This window comes from Glycine soja, chromosome 5 (assembly GCF_004193775.1).
Source record: "Glycine soja cultivar W05 chromosome 5, ASM419377v2, whole genome shotgun sequence".
Lineage (NCBI taxonomy): Eukaryota > Viridiplantae > Streptophyta > Magnoliopsida > Fabales > Fabaceae > Glycine > Glycine soja.
The window spans coordinates 44,119,765-44,138,899 of NC_041006.1; the positions used below are offsets into that span (position 1 = coordinate 44,119,765).

The following is a 19,135-nucleotide window of genomic DNA, read 5'->3' on the forward strand; positions in this document are numbered from 1 at the left end:
CTAATCTTTACTTTATGTGTTTTAAAAAATATTTAATGAAGATGCCTAACTATTAAGCGTCAAGAAAGTCCAATATCACACCTCCCTTACCCGAGAAGATGGCGCCAGTGTTTAATATCATTCTGGCTTAAGTGATGTTGCTATTTCTTATTTCAATTCCTTATGTCAAGCTAACAAAAATTGTAATAATTTCATCCCAGTTTTCAATAATTTTGAAGCATGTATTTCCCCTTTCACTCCTTTTTTTTATTGATGAGTTTAAAAATGTTTTTTCCAAATGTATTTTGACAAATCTTCAGGCGGCTATGATAGATTAACCCAATTCTTTACAAGAAATTTTGGCATCTCTATTTTTTAAAAACTTTTCCATAATGGAGTAACTTAGCTTGAACCTGGCACATTCCCTCTTAGGTAAATAACACCACCATTGTCCTCATTCCCAAAAATAACAACCCCACCACCATGCGTGTTTTATTTCGCTTTGCAATATCTTTTACAAAATCGTGGCGGTGATAAAACACTATGAGGCGAACCAACCATGACACCCAAAGAGCTTCCACATGTTCCAGTAGAGCCAAAAGGGAACAACAACGACATCGTTTTTGAAAGTCGAAGCACTTCATTTTGTCAATCCTCTATGACCTTATCGTGAGTCGCGTTTTCGCTAAAGCAAGGTTTAGGAGCTACGACATAAAACTTGCCTTGCCCCAATCGCCTTTGCCTTCGGTTCAACACTGGTCACCTCTAGTTTTCCTCTACAACCTCGACTCGACCCAACCTAACGAAATATTCGTAGGATCCTGGAAGTTCTCGCGAGAAAAAAACAAGAGAAACCTTTTGCTTATGGGCATTTATGCAAAGAGTGCTCTAAAGGGTTTCATTGAGATGGTTCGGAACAGAAGGGGAGGTTCAGTTTTAGGTTTAGCATTAGGTTCGGAGTTGAGGGTGGTTCGTTTAGAGAGGGAGATTGGGGAGTTTGTCAAAAAGGGTAGGAGTGGGGAAGAGAAATTTGGTGTTAGATTGAAGAAATTGGAACAACAATGTGAGGGTTCTGGTTTGGGATCTCTGATGTCTTGTTCTTTTAAGTTGAAGTGGAACTTTTCTTAATATGTTTTGCATTCAACTCTAATTTACCTCGCTAAACTTCAAATGTCTGTTATGTTTATTTGTTTTTTTAAATTTTAGAATATACTACAATGTTCTCGATGTGATTTTTTTAATAGGAAAATAATGAGTTACATGCAATCTATTGCAATATGCAATCTATTGCAATGTGCTACTTGCTAGGTAAAAGTCAGGAACGATTCTATAATGAAAGATACTAAATTTGAGTTTTCATTACCGTGGTCTTATATCATGGCATGTATAAAACTTTGTTGGACAAGTGACCTCAATAACTTAAGAGGGGATGAATTAAGTTACAAAATTTTTTCACTAACAAGTTTCAATTCCCTCTTTAAATGATATATGAGATCTAAAATGCAGAAGAAGAAGCAACAATCAAATTAATCGATATTCTTTAAATGTGCAAGACAAAAATTAATTGCAATAATATAAATGGGATAAGAGAAAAGAGAATTGCAAACTCAATTTATATTAGTTTGGTTACTTCCCGTGCCTACGTCTAGTCCTCAAGCAACCCACTTGAGATTTTTTATTATCTCTGTAAATCATTTACAAACTTTGAACACACCTTGGGATCCCTCACCCTTGTGTTCAAGATTCTCACACTCCAAGAGACACACTGTCTCTTGATTACAACTGGGTTTTAAGATGAACAAAAAGATTTCTCGCCTTTAGAGTGAATGATACAAATTGAAGATCCTAGAGAAATTTCTTTCTTTTAGAGATGATAATACAAATTAAAGTTCCTAGAAGGATTCTCAATAGATTTGCAATTGTTGGGTCAAGAGTTGTTTAGAGAGCATTTGACAATTAAGTTCTCTTAGAATGTCTTTCTCTTTTTTTCGAAGTCAGACACACATATATATAAACCCATTATCAAAATGGTTTGAAGAGACATGTCTTTTCAAAAGGCTTTTTTGAAATTTTCAAATTTCAAATTCTAATTTTCAAATTTCAAACTTTCTGAAAAAGCTTTTTAAAATAATTTTGCTTCTAGTAATCAATTACAATGCTTGGTAATCGATTACTAGTGGAAAAATACATTTTTCAGAAAATGTTAAAAATATTTTAAAACCTTTTTATAATCAATTTAAAAACTAAGTTGTGAAGCCAAACCTTTGCAATCACTAAGAGACTCTTTTAACAAAGATAGATTAAGACTTAGCTTTCTTATTGATCTTTGTTTTCTTGGTCTTGATTTAATCTTGAAGTAATCTCTCTTAACCTTGCATGTTTCTTGAAGCAATCTTGTTTTATTATACTTTGGCATCATCAAAAACCTGTATTCATATATTCACAAACTTTATCATAAATTGAAGTTTTCATTACCATGATCTTATATCATGGTATCTATAAAACTTGATCCGATGTATCAGGCATCCCGGAGAAATTTACTTACAAAGTCCTGATTGTTCTTGTTCTGGTGACTGCTTGTGTTGGCTAGTATGGACGGTTGCTATGAGTAGTATTTTGATGAATGGTTTGATTCAATTTCTGCATTGCAGGGACTCTTTTCACTTAGGTTATGAATGTAATTTTGATTATGCATCTATTTTTTATACCTTTTCTTGTTATGAAGACCAAGTTCATTCTTTTTTTTTAGAAGAAGAAAATTTTCCTTTTTAAAATGTTTTTTAAATAGCATTTGGATGACATCATCAGATGACATGTACCACCCTCTAACGTGGCTTCATACATGTATCATTGACATGTCCAACTAATGAACACGTTATCACGTTTTGGACGGAGAATAACGGTAAGAATCTCCCATAAAACTTTTGAAGTTTCAGGAACCCAACGTGAAGAAATTTTTTTTCAGGAATCAATTGAGAAATTTGGGTATATTCATGGATTTCCATCACATTTAAGCCCCAAATCATTTCCAAAGTTCTAGCCAACAGACTCAAACTCATTCTCCCAAAATGTATCTCCTGGAGCAATCTGCTTTTGTTAAAGACTGCTCAATCCTAGATTATATAGATTATATACTTTTAGCCTCATAAGTTATTCACTACATAAGATGTAAAGTGAAGGGTAAGGTTGGTGAAATTGCTCTAAAAATTGACATTAGCAAAGCTTTTGATAGAATTGATTGGAGCTATTTGTTTAGTGTTTTGAGAAAAATAAAATTTCATGACAAATGGGTTTAATGGATGAGTTTTTGTCTTCAGGCAATTTAGTTTCCTGCTGTTATAAATGATGATCCTGTAAGACAAATTTCTCCAATGAAAGGGCTAAGGCAGGGGGAGCCAGTGTCTCCCTACCTATTCATTTTATATATGTACGGAGGGCCTTTATGATGTTCTTAAAAACAATGAGATGAGAGGTGATATCCATAGTGTCAAGGTGTGTAGAGAGACTCATATCCTTTCACACCTTTTATTTGTTGATGTTTATTTTTTATTTTGTAGTACAGACAATAAGGAGGTTTCTGTTTTCTAGAAAATTTTGGAAACTTATGGTCAGGCATCTAGTCAACTCATCAATTACCAAAAATTTGAAATTTTCTTCAGTTCCAACACTTTATCAACTCAAAGGTGTTTCATTTCATCATCTCTTGGAGTTACAAAGGCTATTGGCACATATAAATATGTTGGCCTCCCTTCCATTATAGTCAAGAATAAGAAAGCAATTTTTGGCTTCATATATTAAGGACATAATTTGGAACCGTTTTCATAATAGGACAAGTAAACACATCTCTATGTCGGGTATAGAAATTCTTCTTAAATCTATTGCTCAATCAATTCCCACTTATTGCATGAGTGTTTTTTTTTTTGCTTCCATCTACTCTTGAAGAAGAATTACAAAGAATGATTAACTCATTTTGGTGGGGTTCTAAAGATCAAACTATAAGAGGAATTAATTGGCTAAGTTGGGAGAAATTGACCATGAAGAAGGAGTTTGGAGAAATGATTTTTAGGCACTTGCATGCTTTTAACCTTGCCATGCTAGGGTAGTAAGGTTGAAAATTGTTGATTCAACCAAGATACTATTGTAACAAAGGTGTTTAAAGCAAAATATTATCCAACATGAAATTTCTTAGATGTTCATGTTGGACAATATTATTATAAGTCACATTCCAATGGCATATATATATATATATATATATATATTCTTAAATGAGAAATTGCATCTTCTTTTACTATAGGTTTGTAGAATTTGGCATGGTCTAATAGAGGATACCAGTATGGAGGAGATGGTACAGTTGGGCAAATCCAATTGGTTGGAGTTTGTATGGAGATAAAAGGAATATACACAGACCAGAAACATAAACTAACAAGTAAGAAGACAAATAAAAATTACAAAAATATATATATATTAAAAGAAGCGTTCAATGGTGTTCTATTATTATAAGCGAACAAATATATATGTTCCAATCAACCACACACAAACTAATAAGTAACTCAACAAACATAGGAAGACTGCGAAGGGGAAAGAGGGGAAAGAGGGAAAATGAATCACAAATGGTGAGGCAGAGGGAAGTGACCGCGAGGGCCCAGGTATGGAACGATGATGATGACACGAACGACCTTCGACGGTGGCACTGGACAGCTTCAACGGTGACTAACACGAAGAAAGAAAGGGTGTAAAGAGACTGAGAGACCAGGGTACGAGTGAGGGACTTGTTAGTCGTTATTTACGACTAACTTTTGTATTGAATAGTTACATAAAATTAACCTCTTTCCCCCAACTTATGGTTCTTTTTGTAGGAATTATACATATCCTCATGTTTAGTTTGATTTTATACAGTGAATACTCCCATTTTGTGAATTAATGTCAAAACCACTTCAATTTCAGGCTAAAAGAAAAGAAGGTTCAAGCAGCTGGTGTCTCGCCAAGCGAGGCATATGCACTTAGCGAGTGACATCCGTTAAACGAGGCATGCAGCTCGCTTAGCGTGCTGGGAAACCCTAGAAGAGGATTAGTCAGAGATGTGCTCGCTCAGGACGCCGCAAGCTCGCCCAGCGAGTCGTTTGTCTCTTCCCGCGCTCAGTGCGCCCAGCTCGCTAAGTCAAAATTCACTTACTCTCGCTTAGTGAGTCATTCTCGCTAAGCGAGCCTTTAGAATCTGAAACATCAAGGAGTCTTTAAAATACTGAAGTTGGCAAAAACTCAGGGAGGAGTCGAAAAACAGAGAAAAAGGAGAAGCTAGAGCAATAGAAATGAAGCCACCAAGAGAGTCTAGGTTAGAGGAGTAAGATTAGGGTTCTAGAGGTTGTATTGAAAGTTCATTACTTGTAATGAAAGGCTAAACCTCTTGGTTGGGAAGTTCTGTTGAACCTTTGATGTAATACTATTTCACTATCTATTTAATATTTTTTTTATGTGTTCATTGCTTCTATCTATGCTTATTTTTACATGCTTGTGGCTTGATCACCCATTTGTATGTATAGTTAAGATTTTTAGCATTGGAAAGTGCTTTAAAGCCTTAGAACTTGATAGAGAAAGCTAGAAAACTGTATGTCTAGGAATGGAGTGCAGCGATCTAGTCCATATTATGTTGTAGACTTAATGCAACTCTTTTAGGCTGAGTTTGTTGAGGGATCAAGGACGAAGTTTAAAGAGAGTTTGACCCATTCACTCGAGGGATCTTGGTTTGGGTAATTTCTCAACATAAGAACACTAGGATAACATTAGATATAGAAAAATATATAGCAACGTCAAGGTAGATTTAGTAGAACGACCCAACGCTTTTTCACTTGACTGTTTTTACTTCTCAAACTGTAGATATTTAGTTTATAGTTAACTAGATTTTCACACAAAAACTCAACTTGATATTTATTTTGTTTTTGGTTGTGTACAAATGTTTGCTCATTGAACATATATTTTCTGAGTGAAATAAATTCCTTGTGAATACGATACTCGGTTCTTACTGTTTTATATTACTTGCATGACTCGGTGCACTTGCCGAATAACATCGCAAAGAGAGTAGCTCTAACAAGACTCTAAAAGCTAAGGGCGCGAGACTATACAAACACACTACACTTTCAAAGACGATTTTCCAAAATCGTCTTTGAATTATCGATTTCAATGACGGTTCTCCTAAAAATCATTGTGGATTTGTGATTTCAACAATGTTTTTTTAAAAACCATCCTTGAAATAGTACTTTTATTTACAAAAATATCATCATCTCATTAACAATAATTTTCATAAAATCATCATTGAATCCCTGTTATAAAAGTTATGTTTTGCAATAGTGATGGTTGCTAACGGTCAGTGGTAGCCCAACCGTTTTCTTTAATTGAGAACGAAACCCCAATCTCTTGCTCCACCAATTAATATATGTATTAAGGACGTAAATCAAAGTCAACTTTACCTAGCTAAAGGAGTAGAATCTGATATGTAATTTTTCACAAGGATATTTGACAAATAATTAATCAATTAATTAGGGAGTTGTTAGTGTAATCAGTTAGTAGCATGTGTAATTTTTTCTTTTTTAAAGTTCATGCGTATTTATTGCATGTATTGGAGATTTACATTTTAATAATATGTTTAAATGACCACTTTGCATGATAGTGTCTCCTACGAATTTAAACATTTTATTTACTATCAATACTCAATTTTTAAAGTAATAAACAGTGATAATAAATAGGAAATATTTTATTATGATTTAGATATAGAGAAATGATAAACATTTTTAATATCTACAAAAATGAAAATACAAATTAATTAATCTAAATTTTAATATTAAAATTTACAAAAAAATAAGTATATGAATTAATAGTATATATTATGTTTATATCTTAATAGCAATATTGTAGCTATAGAGGATACAAAAATATAATTTTTTATATCATAAATTAATTTTAAACATAGAAAGATTTTTTTTTTTGGTAGAAGAGGACAACAATGAAACATAGAAAGATTCATCTCGCTTAGATAAAATAATATAAATATTTATATATTTTTGTAGGCAACCCGGACTGAATCAATATATATTGGATCTCTATATATGAAATTGGTTCAGGTCGGATCATGGGGTCATATATGCAATTAAAAAGGTTGAAGGTATTATTGAAGCAAAATTAAACATCTATCACCACTAGCATAGAAGCGATGATGCTGCAGCTCGCGAGAATAGAAGAAAGGGGTTCCACCATGCATTATGGTTGCAACTACTGCATCAAAAACCATCACCTCCTACAACTACATAAAAAATTGCACCATAAACTAGCATTCCTTGTGAGCCATGGATTCATCGTCTCGCATAGTTCTCCGCCGCATCTAAAAGTGGGTGTTGAATGGGTTACAAATTAATCAATTAGCTTCATCTTTTAGTGGTATATATGAAACTTGAACCCCGAGCTTTCAATGGTAATAACATTCTTATTGCCAGTGTTATGCTCAGGTTACTTGCATTGCCCTTCATCATATATAGCTAGGTCTGGGTTGAGTTCTTTGAGTTTGAAATATGAGAACTTAAAGATCAACTAAACATAAGCAATTTGTTGGATGAATAATACCCGTATTCTTTCGTAGAAAAACATACGAATAATATGTGCAAATATAGACATATAGATACCAATTGAATATGTGCAAGTTGACATCTGGACAATAGATACTCTAAGATCCCATTCAATGTCATGCCTCGCTGTTAACTCATTGATAAGTGTACCAATTTGTCTTAAGTAGTAAAGTTTACTCGGAAGTTCGAGTGTCGAATTCACAAGGACTTGTTTCTACTTGAGTTGATATATATCCAATTTGCAAGCAAGAGATAATGAATTGTAAATAAAAAGAAGAAAGAAGGAATTGGAAAATAAAATGCAAAAATAAACAAGATTAAATATAAATGATAACTTCAGAATTTAAATATGTTGGGACCTAACATGCCTGATTACCCTTGATGCAATATTAATGTGTTTCTTTATTTAATGCTATTCCAATTTTCACCCACATCTACTAAGATACTTAACCCTAATCTCTCACGATGAAGAACCTAATTTATTTATTCTCTCTTCCAAATTCCTTTACATACATAAAATAGTAAATTGCATGAAGTTTGGAGATGTATGCATAGGAAAAACATAATCACTCTATCCCTAACAATGAGTTGTCTATATGTCATTTCTCAGTTCTTTTATATATTATCATTTTCCAATATATAATCCCTAAACAAATGGATGAATGATCAATCCATACAATACAATGAAGAGCATAAACGAGACAATAGAAACAAAAATTACATTTAATAGATAGTAAAATAAGTTACATTACAAGGTTGTTGACTACTAGGCTCCAAACAGAGGAGGTTTACCTTCCCATTGTCATAAGAGACTTTACACTTTAGGAGTTAATGTAAATGAAAGAAGAAAATGAATGGATAAAGGAAGAGAGGAGAATGGCGAGAGAAAGGCATTTCACCTATGAGAGATGTTGAGGCTTTAGGTGTATTTAATAGAAAGTTCTGAGTTTCGGTGTGTTTTTCTCCTTTGCTTCCTACTCCTTTTATAGACCCAAGGTAGCTTAAAATCCATGTGACTTCGCGCTAAGCGCGCTCCTCTGGGCTTAGCGGGGCGATCACTCACTGAGCGCGATACTGTCTAGGCTTAGTAAGGTGTTCACGCGCTTAGCACGAGATTTCGCGTCAAGCGTGCCTTTGAGTTTCTTCATGGGCCTTTTTTTTCGTGCTAAGCTTGCACTGAGCGTTGAGCGAGACAACACGCTAGGCTTGTCTTGTGCGCTAAGTGAGTTGTCTCAATCTTTATCTTTTTCAAGTTTTTGTATCATTTATTCTTCAAAGCACTTATAATTTACTTCTTTTGAATCCTTCTGATAAAAAATTAACATGATATTAAATTCTTTATTATTTCATTAAAAACAATAATAAAGTAAAGGAATTTTAATTATTATTAGCCAAAATTAACTATCAAATAAACTCAATTTGTCCCTCCACAATTATGTCCAAAAAAGCGATTACAATTATATATGCTTGGGAGAATGCAATCAATTATTTAAAATCAAATTAGTTTCCAATTATCATAATGAGCTTAGATTCCTTAAGTAATATCTCAAATTTAAGTCTTATAAATGAAAAAAAATAGTTGATTGGATAAATTTCACTAAAGGTAACTAGTCAAGATCTCTGACAAATATTATTTATACGCAAAATAATTTGAATACTTTATACCAACGTTATAGTGACCTAAAAATTGGTTTCCAATTCAAGAGAATTTTATAATTTAAGTCGAGTGGAAAAAAATAACTACTTTTAACCGACAAATTAATGGCATTCTAATCTAAAACAAGCACCAACAATAAAAATAAATAAAACTTGATTTATTTGTCACTTAAGTTTTTGGAACTTTACTATCTTATGGTAACTTCAGGCAGGATTCAGTGTGAGCATATGGCTATTAAATATAAGTATAAAATTTATTTAGAGCAAGATAGTACAAAATATAGATGCTGGCAACGTCAGGTTTTTTCATTTTCCTTCTCTAGAACATCTTTCCAATACCATCCTGCCTAGGAACAGATTCATTGACATCCATTCGTTGCCAATTCCCAACAAAAGAAGCCAACTGATCGACCTTGTCATACAATCCTAGGAGGCCACCCGTATGTATGAAGAGGATCTTTCTCCTTTCCCACTTCTTTGGATTTTCAGACATATCTTTCAGCATTGCATAAGCAGCCTTACCACTGAGAGGGTATTAACAACCGAATATGAAGTTAAGTAAACTAAGTAATATTCAATGCATAACATCCAACTATTACATTTTCTATTAGTAATGCTTTTTTTTTCCATTTCAAGTTTGGAATATACAGAGGAGTACCCTTGATCTATACGCAAAGGAATTAAAATAAGAAGTATTATACGTAAGTAAAAAAAAATTCAATACCTGGAAATGCAAAAGAACATTTAATACTTTCTTATACAAGTAATTACAAGGAATTAATGAATGGTACCAGCTTCTTAACATGCAAGGCCCATAAGTTTTAGTATTATATAATTAAGTTTTTATAAATTCACAAACTTTTCCATAGGACTTATTTTCTGTCTCTTGAAGATTAATGATTAGCCATAAACTGAAGATGAACGTAAACTACATGAGTTTTATGATGCCAATAAAAAAATTACATCAATTTTTAGTATTATCTTTTTCAGAAGGTTCACCAAGTTCAAAGGATACCATCAACACAAACTTTTACAAGATACATATACAAATATGACATGGCGTTTTGGTTTCACTTACCAAGAAACTATTTTCCAGCTATAGAATAATAATTAATTAGTTAAGATAATGCTACTAAAATAAGATAGAGAAAGCTACTGAGTTTGTGAACATGAGATTCGTGTGATGTACAAAGAATGGTCCTCTGTTAGTGAAAAAATGAAGATAAAGTAATTTCGTTCTTAAAGAGCACTTAGACTGTATACAATGTATGGAACAAATAAATACCTGTATACTGGGTCAAGAACAACACCAGTAGTGGCAGCAACTTCTTTTACAAAATTAAGCTCCTCCGATGTATTCATTGCATAGCCAAGACCCTTGGCCTGTAAACAATTAAATTCTCATTATCAATTAAAAAGCATTGTTCACCCAGATGACGAAGCAAGTTTTCCAGATCACAAATGTATGTGTTTGTACAGACTTCATGTAATGATTTGACACACAAGCATGTTAGGTCTGCGAGAGTTTATCGCCTGTTTGCTCAATAATTACCAGTATGTACTCTTTTCCCCTTCAGTTAAGGAGTTATCCGATTTGAATATAGCATGAAAACCAAAAAGAGAAAGACAAAGAAAAATAGCATGTTTTACATACTTCAACAAAAGAACCTTTATAAATCTTACCAACCAGGAAAAAAAAAAAAAGACTGTTTAAACACTTCAACTCTACCAAGATACTCACGTTTTGAATGTGGACAATATCTCTTGAGCTAACGCCAGCCTTGAGTCCATCAAGCAAGCCTTGAGCAAAGTTGTGGAAGTAATCTGGGTCATCACAAACAGAGAATGCATGTACCTGCAGGGAGCCGTAAATGACATAAAAGGCTCAGAAAAACATGGATTATGTGAGTTGTCTTAATGGAAGATACCCTTGCTTTCAATGCACTCAATGACGATCCTAGTGACAGACCAGCAATTGTGCCACCACTGAAAATTAATAAATGTATGATGTTAAATAGATGAAAATGCAATTAACTATGATTTAAAAGATAATGTTCTTTTAAGGTGGTGTATCAACTAAAAAATGAACCATAACACTGATTAAGCTCACATTCAGTTAGAAGTTTGGTTGTAAATTATGAGTTGAAAGCATTGACACTAGTAATTTAATCACCGGATCTTGGTTTACTAATTACTATACTAAACTCGCACCTTTAGAGGGAGATCTTTATCAGCACTCGATTACAACATACATACTAGAAGATGCCAGAAAGTTGTTACAAAAACCAGCTTCTCAGACATAAAGAGAATCCAATCAAGGAGAAGGAGATGGTCACTGATGAAAAGATAAAAAAATCAAGTAGAGCAGAACCTGCCACAAGCAACAACAATATCATCAAACTTGACATTGCCTGTCCCCTTCTGAATCTGCTGCTCAATTTCCCGTACTGCTTCTATATAACCCCTGAAAGGAATAATTGAAACATACTAAGAATGTAAAGTAAATAAATAATAAAGTATCCATGATCGTGAGTTGGGAACAATGCAGTTCAAAAGTTTCATCTATGTAGGCCCTTGCCAATTTAGCTAAAAATATTAAATCAACAACCATGTTTGGGTAAAGAGTATTATTTAGACCATGGTAAAAGACCATCCTACCAAGTAGTAGTACCTACAAAGCTTAACTATAAGGGTGCATTTAATGCACATTGACGGAGAAGGATTGACCAAAAGCTCAAGCAAGGGAAAAAATAATTTCATATGAGATTTGAGACAAAAGGCAATTAATTAATGATATAGTCAGACTGACCATGTTCCCAAAGAGTTTGATCCGCCAACGGGTATAACATATGGCCTCCTCCCTTCCTTGATCAATTTTTCTTTTAGGACATTGGTGAGTGTCTAAGAAAAAGATGAATAGATAAATAATAAGAAGAAGAAGAAGAATAACTATAATAATAATAATAATAATAATATAGCTGACAGAAAAGAAGAAGTAATGAAGTAACACTAAACAGACCACGCTGCCAATTTTGGCATATTCTTGTTTGGAGATGAGGTGAACGTGAGCTCCAACCATACGTTCGACGAGAAGATTGCCAGTAAGTCCTGGATCTTGATCGACGAGGAGGTCAGAAGTGCGGAGGATGAGAAAACAGTCAAGGTTTAAATACTTGGCGGCAACGGCGGTGGCGCGACAGTGGTTGCTCTGAATGCCTCCGATTGTGATGATAGAGTCGGCGCCTTGCGCAATGGCATCGGCCATCAGGAACTCCAATTTCCTCACTTTGTTACCACTCAGCTGCATTCCGGAAAGGTCGTCTCGCTAAACGCAACAATTGATGAGTGAGTGAGTGCGAATGAATGAAATGAATAGAATAGGTACGTACGAACCTTGATCCACAGCTCGGTATTGGTGGGCAGATTGGGAAGGTTCCATCTGTGAATTGGAGTGGGAAGCTGTCACAGACAGATAGAATAAGAAAAGGAAGCAATTGGAGAAGAAGAAAGAGAATAATAAAAGAGAAATACAAAACAAACATGGGCAAGAGAGAAGAAGTGGGAAGGTAAAGGGTGGAGATGGGATGCCCAGGATGGAGGACTGTAAGGCTTCTTCGTCAGGAACTCAAAACCCAAGGATGATGCCATTGATTTTCTGACCAGCTCAGCTGTTCTTTCCTTTTAGAATTCACACCCTCATCGCCATCACTCACTAGCACCCAATATAAATATCTCCTCCCAATGCACCCAATATTTACTCCAACTCTTTACATAAACAATTTGTGGTTCGTCGTACGGACAATATTTTTCATTTTTTTTTATCCCTGTCTAGTATTTACTCCATTTTTTTAACGATTATTGTCAAATTTCTTTCTGCGTAACCATTTTCAAAATAAATTTTATCTCTTTTTCACATGCATTCCTCCTATGTTTGTTCTTCAAAAGTATAGAAATAATAGACAATAAATTAGTATAAAAGTCTAATAAAAATAAATAAGTAATATACATCACATAACTTAAGAATAATTTAATAATTGTATGTATCGATTTATTTAGTGTTTATCATGTCTATGTAATACTAATTTTATTACAATTTTGTTTAGTGTTTGTCATGTCTATGTAATACTAATTTTATTACAATTTGTAACGGTTAATTTCTTTAGAAAACATCATAGAATAACACCAATCAAAATTTTATTTAGAAAACAAAAAGTAAAAAACTTGAAAAAGCTCATTGACTAAATACATAATTAACCCTAAATAAATATACTTAAACAACACTATCAAGTTCGTCGGACTTTGTTAATACATTGTACCTAGCATCTGCCGCCCTTTTCTTCATGTCGCATAATTAAATCAGTAAAGAATAGTGTCATGAGCTAAGGAATTAAAAAATTCAATTTCAGGAATGATTACACATTTTGTAGCTTCTGCCGCTATGTTTTGGTTTGTGTGGGTCAATTCAAGAAAGAGAGAGGGAAGGAGTGAACAGGGAAAACAAAATAAGACATGCTTTGATTTGATTTTGTGAACCACACTAAACTGATTCGAAAAAACAGAATGAATTTCTAAATGAAAACTTGCAGTAATCAAATCCTTATCCTTATAAATTACACATGCATGAAAAATTAAACTTGGCTCGGTGTCCCCCTTCCTTACAGCAGCTAGCAGTGTTGTCACATGCAAAAATCTACGGTGATCTCATCCAGAAGAACACTAAGGATATGCTTTTCTGTATCCCTTATAACATCATATTTCTCGATAAACGCAACTGTCTCATCATTCCAACCTAAATCCCACATGCAGTTCATGTCTGGATCTCTATCATAAACATCATGTTCAAGCATTTTAGACTGGTAGTCCTCAACATCATCGGCTTGGCAACTTTTTTTCCTTCCATACAACTTAAGCTTCTCCATGTCTTCATTCAGCTGCCTAACTAAGTCATCTAAGGATATTATGTTCATGCTTCCCATTGATATCCTTGAATAACTATGAACTTTGAGTTCCTGCCGTATCCCCTTTCTTTTCATCACTTCATACCCACAATCTAATATGAGTTTGCTACCTTCGTCTTGATTCTCCCGACCACCACCTTGAAGAACGTTAAACGGGATGTTGAGTTTGAAAAGTGCTTCTGCAGTGTTGACGAATAGTTGACTCATGACCAGAATCCACTTGAGGCAGTTTTCACTTTCTGTTAGTGGCTGTTGGATGCTTTTTTCCGAAATATTCAGGTTTGAGTTGTTAACACACAATCTCTCTTCATCAAGTCCTGCGATATTAGACAAATGTAAGTAACATCTAATACTTAAATTGATTCTTTCCATCTATATTTTTTATTGAATTATTTATTTTCTAACTTTTTTCCAATGATCGATGAACCAGAAGAAAGATTATAACTATATGAAGGGCGAAGGAAGATAATGAACGAGAACTGGTAAAGGGAACTTTCCGAATGCATTACACAGCATAACATGAGAAGCTATTTTCTTTTTGGGAAACAAAACTTGAATCTAAAATTATAGTTATACATACTCACCATTTGTTTTATGTAATGCGACTTCACCAGTTACGGATCCTTCATCTGCTGCCACAGGAACAGCTTCATCTTGCAATGATTGCACATCTTGGCAATACTATAAATTCATTCAACAAGGATTATATTAGCTGCTTGTCACTGAATTTTGGCGTGTTTTTTTTCTTTCTTTTGGGAAGAAATCTTGTCACCATTTAATTTTTATTTTGTTCTCAATATGTGATAGTTTCAGATGCTGGTAAAAAAGAGCTTACCAAATCATTGGGAACTATTGCTACCAATTCTTGTTGGCTTTGAAGTTCTCCACCAACAGAACTGGATAATGTAGGAGGCAGTTCAGCTTCTTTACAAGGTTGGTGCCTCATATCCAATGGTTCAGTCACAGCCACAGATACTGGTTCATTGGAGTTAATGATGTGCGCATCTGTTTCTCTGAGCATGCTAACCCTTTCACGTTCTGCTTCATTCAAAACTTCGAACTTGTCAGGAGTGGGAATCTGTTGTTTTCCTTGTTTAGTGATGAGCTTGGCTCCATTTCTTCCAGTCAACACTTGATCAATCTTTCCAGGCATGCCAACTTTTTGTTTTCTAGTATTCTTTATTTTCTTGCTGGCCAGTTTATTGACGTGTTTTTCATCCATCAAAGTTTTGATGCCATTTCGCTTAGCTAGTTCAAATTCTTGATCTCTTGGAGAGGAAATTTGGCCTGACTTCCTATGGATACTTTCTTTTACATTCTCATTTGTGGCATTGGATGCTTCATCTCTGACTAGATCATGGTGATTAGTTAACAAGCCTTCCGATTTCATAGAAGCAACATTTTTTTCTCCAGAGCTTTTCTTAAACAGTGTGACCTGGTTCATGGATAGCTGCTTCTTCTGAGGATTGATCAATTGATGAGGGGATTTTGGTGAATTCTTGGAAGCCATTTCACTCCCTCCTTGTGGTCTCATCATCAACATATGTTCTTCCTTCAGCTGGAGTTTCTGTTCTCTGCGATGCTTTTCTTCATGAGGCCCATTTTTGGAGAGTACGTATGACTTTTGAACTCCAACATTGTTCCAAGGCTTCTTTTCATTGTTCATGACGTGCGTGTTTGTGTGTCTTTTTTCGCACTGAACAGTATTTCCATCGATTTCCTTGTCTTCCTGAGTTAAGGAATTAACTTGTGATCTTTCACACACTTGTTCCGGCTGATTGTTGGGAATTGGATCGTTGGCTCTGCCTTTTCTTGTGCCTTTCTGTTCCCTGTTATTGTTATTTGGGTGATTCTGTTTTCTTCCTATCTCCTGAACATCCTTTTGACTTTCTCTGGTAAGGTTCTTTTGAGGGGAACTTTTAGTAGGCTTGTCTGCTTTTATGCTGGGTTTGTCAAATCCTTTCAGTGCTATTATTCCATTCCGAACCGCCACCTCAGAGCTGGTCTTCTCGACAAGCAACTTTTTATTTGCTCCGAATATCATCTCTTTACCCTGAGTTGCAGGCACTTTGAAGGCTTCTATCACTTTTTGGTTTTTCATAGGCATCAAATTATCTGTTTCTTTGCTCTTCAGTTCAGTCTTCTTAGTGCTTCCTTTAGCAGCATGCTTGGGAGATGTTCCTTCTCTTTTCTGGAGCATTGCCCGTTTTGATTCCTTTTCCACTTTGTCAGGAAGGATGTCCAGCCCCATTAATTTGGCTATTACATTTGGAATCCTGCCCTTCTCTGGGTTGGAGGCCGTCTGGTTTTTCCCTTCTGAAATAGCATTGACATTCTTAATGTCAGAGCTACTTTTAGTTGATCGCTTCTGAGAAACTTGTCTCTTCACATTTTTGTTTTCATTATTTGAGTTTCTACCTTCCTTAGAGCTGGTAAGAGTAATTGGCCTCTGCATGAAAATAGCCTTTCCAAATTGTTGGATGTTCTCAGCAGTATGCTTGTTGAAAGAGAAAGTTGGCTGTGCCAGTTGCATTTCCATCCCTGTGTCATTGTCATCATCATTATCCTCCTCTAATAGTGTTATTCGATTTTTCTTCTGCGATGTAATCATAAACTGTGAATTATTTTGCAGGTCTACTAGCATCCTGAGGGACTCCTCCAAATCAATAGCTCCTTGTAATAGTTCCTTTGCAAATTGTATTGAATATGAGTCCATGTTAAGACCATTGGAACAGGCTCTCAATATCTGGTTTAGTTTCTGTGCACCTTTGGATATCTCGCTTATTTGCATAGGATAGTTGCTAGTTGAAGCTAACTGTCTTTCTGACATGCTGAATTCCAATGTTCCCCTTTTAATTTGGTGAAGGAAACCCATAATTGAATCATTCCTTCTTAGTTTCCCTCCATTCTCAAATGCAAAAGCCAGGGCAAGGGACATATCACCCATTTGCCTTGAGCTCTGACCTTTTCCATATGTAACCATCTGATTGGAAACTTGTCCGTTGTTTACTGATCTGTAGCTTCTGCTAGAACTATTCAGCATCTCCCCAGTTTTGGAACTGACCTGCAGAGAATCAAACAATTTAAACTACAAAAACATTCACTGTCTGCTTTAATTTATGTATAGAATACGAAATGATGACTTACAATTTCAGTAGCTTTTGTATGTCTGGATCCTCTGTATGTTTGTTTGGTGTAAGCATATGCATCTGTTTGAACATGTTTAGCAAAATTATATCATATAAACTTCTCTCAAAGAAAAAAAATTCTGTTTGACATGAACAGCTATTGTCATGCCACAAAATTCTCAAGTCTAAATCTATAAGTAATTTTGCTACACACGACGCAAGCACCCTGTTAATACCGTATGTGCTTCTAAGATTACAAACTATAATTGTCCCTTCCCATTTGTTGAATTTCTGTTTCTTTTAAGTAAATGGAACTAGAAAACGGAAGCTGAAGCACTTTTATTATTCAGTAAAATCTCATGTATATATCACTGAATAACTTGCGTTCAACTTCAGTTCCTACTAGTAGGCCCAACATGAGATTTCATATAATTATAAGAATGCATAAAGAGAATACCAAAAGAGTGTAATACGTAAGTAAAATACTGCCTCACCGATGAAATTAGATAGACAAAAGGACTACACTTTTCCCGGAAATTCTTTTCAATTTAAACCAACACATGTGCTTGAAATAAACACTGATAGAAACTCGTCAATGGTCTATTTGAAATATTATTGGGTAAGTGGGGAAGGTGGTTGGATGTTTGATTTGAACGATAGCTTTCAACAAGGGATTTGAAATTTCTTGCTCAGGGAACAAAAGCAATCTCTTGCCCTATATGCCATATTAGCGGGAAAAAATATGTAGTTAAAGACAACAATGACCCACAGATCTGATGTGACAATCTCAATAGCAAAGTACAGAACAAATACGGGAAAAAATTTAATCTTGATTCTTGAATATATCATAACTACTCCCTACTTCTAATGTTTGTAAAAATGTGCTCTATTAATTGCTCTTGTCTATTTTTGGCACAAGTCTCATTTAACGACAATGAACAAACTTGATAAGTATCCATCCGGGTCAAATATAATTTCTTGAACTTGGAACATGTATTGTATCATGCCGGCAAAGAAAGAGGGAGAAAAAAGAAATTGTGAAATGAAACATTCATATTTCATAGCATGTAACAAGGCATTATATGTTGTTATTAATCAATTGCAACACAAACAACACATAAGAAGTTTCCGAAGGCAACAGGACTAATTTATAGGCAGAGGCGCCATAGAAAGTTAAAATGAAAATAATGTTGCAGAGACATACCTATAGGCAAATGGTGGGATTGGTTTGACCTCTGAGTCTGAGAAGAAGCCATTCGTTCTTTCCTTAGCCGCAGATCATCAAGGAGCTTCTGGGCAAAATCTGATCTCTTGGCCATTTTTTCAATAAGATTCAGGTTGGAATAATGTGTTGGGCGTATTTCTTTGTTTCACGATACAAGAGAGGAGAAATGGTTGAGAGGGTACTATCAGAGTTGGGTGAGGGGTGTGGTCTGTTCTCTGTCATCAAGCAATACATTGTAATTGTTATGTGACTAGAGTAGACTAGTTGACACTGAGAAAGATTGACGTGAAAGTTATATCTCTCTATCACTCACTCGGTGCGTGTATGTTGGTGTAAGCATCTCGCTTTTATTCTATTCTAAGCAATTCCTAAGGTGAGATCTCATCTCAACATGGAGCTTCCTCCCAAAGCTTCTTTCACTGCCTTTACAATATACCATTCATCGTGGACATAATGCCAATGGGGCCAAACCTTATTAAAATATACCAACTCTGTAATTGTAAACAAAGAATACATGTGTCAGTGCCATGACGCTTTCTAGTCCTAGCTCGCTCTGTGTGCGAGTGAGAGCGTGAC

At 34.9% G+C, this 19,135-nt stretch overlaps 2 protein-coding genes and 1 long non-coding RNA gene across 6 annotated transcripts; 1 reads left to right on the forward strand and 2 right to left on the reverse strand.

Annotated features, from left to right (window-relative positions):
* Positions 1–9,385: 9,385 nt before the first annotated feature.
* Positions 9,386–12,998, reverse strand: LOC114413756 (putative D-cysteine desulfhydrase 1, mitochondrial). Of its 4 annotated transcripts, none has more exons than XM_028378301.1 (9): positions 12,780–12,998; positions 12,642–12,707; positions 12,268–12,573; positions 12,058–12,149; positions 11,620–11,712; positions 11,177–11,234; positions 10,990–11,103; positions 10,534–10,631; positions 9,386–9,772 (listed from the first exon to the last, which is right to left on the reverse strand). In XM_028378301.1, exons 1-9 carry the CDS (start codon positions 12,894–12,896, stop codon positions 9,568–9,570), a joined length of 1,149 nt encoding a protein of 382 aa, XP_028234102.1. In that variant the 5' UTR covers positions 12,897–12,998; the 3' UTR covers positions 9,386–9,567. The 4 variants fall into 4 exon arrangements, with proteins under 4 accessions (XP_028234102.1, XP_028234103.1, XP_028234105.1 ...); XM_028378302.1 differs by having other exon boundaries at positions 12,789–12,997; XM_028378304.1 differs by having other exon boundaries at positions 12,642–12,687; positions 12,789–12,936.
* A 630-nt stretch (positions 12,999–13,628) lies between these two features.
* On the reverse strand, positions 13,629–18,978 carry LOC114413757. Its single transcript, XM_028378305.1, has 5 exons — positions 18,539–18,978; positions 17,354–17,415; positions 15,042–17,270; positions 14,791–14,887; positions 13,629–14,523 (listed from the first exon to the last, which is right to left on the reverse strand). The coding sequence occupies exons 1-5, from the start codon at positions 18,651–18,653 to the stop codon at positions 13,925–13,927; spliced, it is 3,102 nt and encodes a 1,033-aa protein (XP_028234106.1). The 5' UTR covers positions 18,654–18,978; the 3' UTR covers positions 13,629–13,924.
* LOC114413758 lies at positions 14,426–16,965 on the forward strand. Its single transcript, XR_003666983.1, has 3 exons — positions 14,426–14,541; positions 14,637–15,139; positions 16,839–16,965. It is a non-coding gene; the product is annotated as an uncharacterized LOC114413758 (long non-coding RNA).
* Positions 18,979–19,135: the final 157 nt, after the last annotated feature.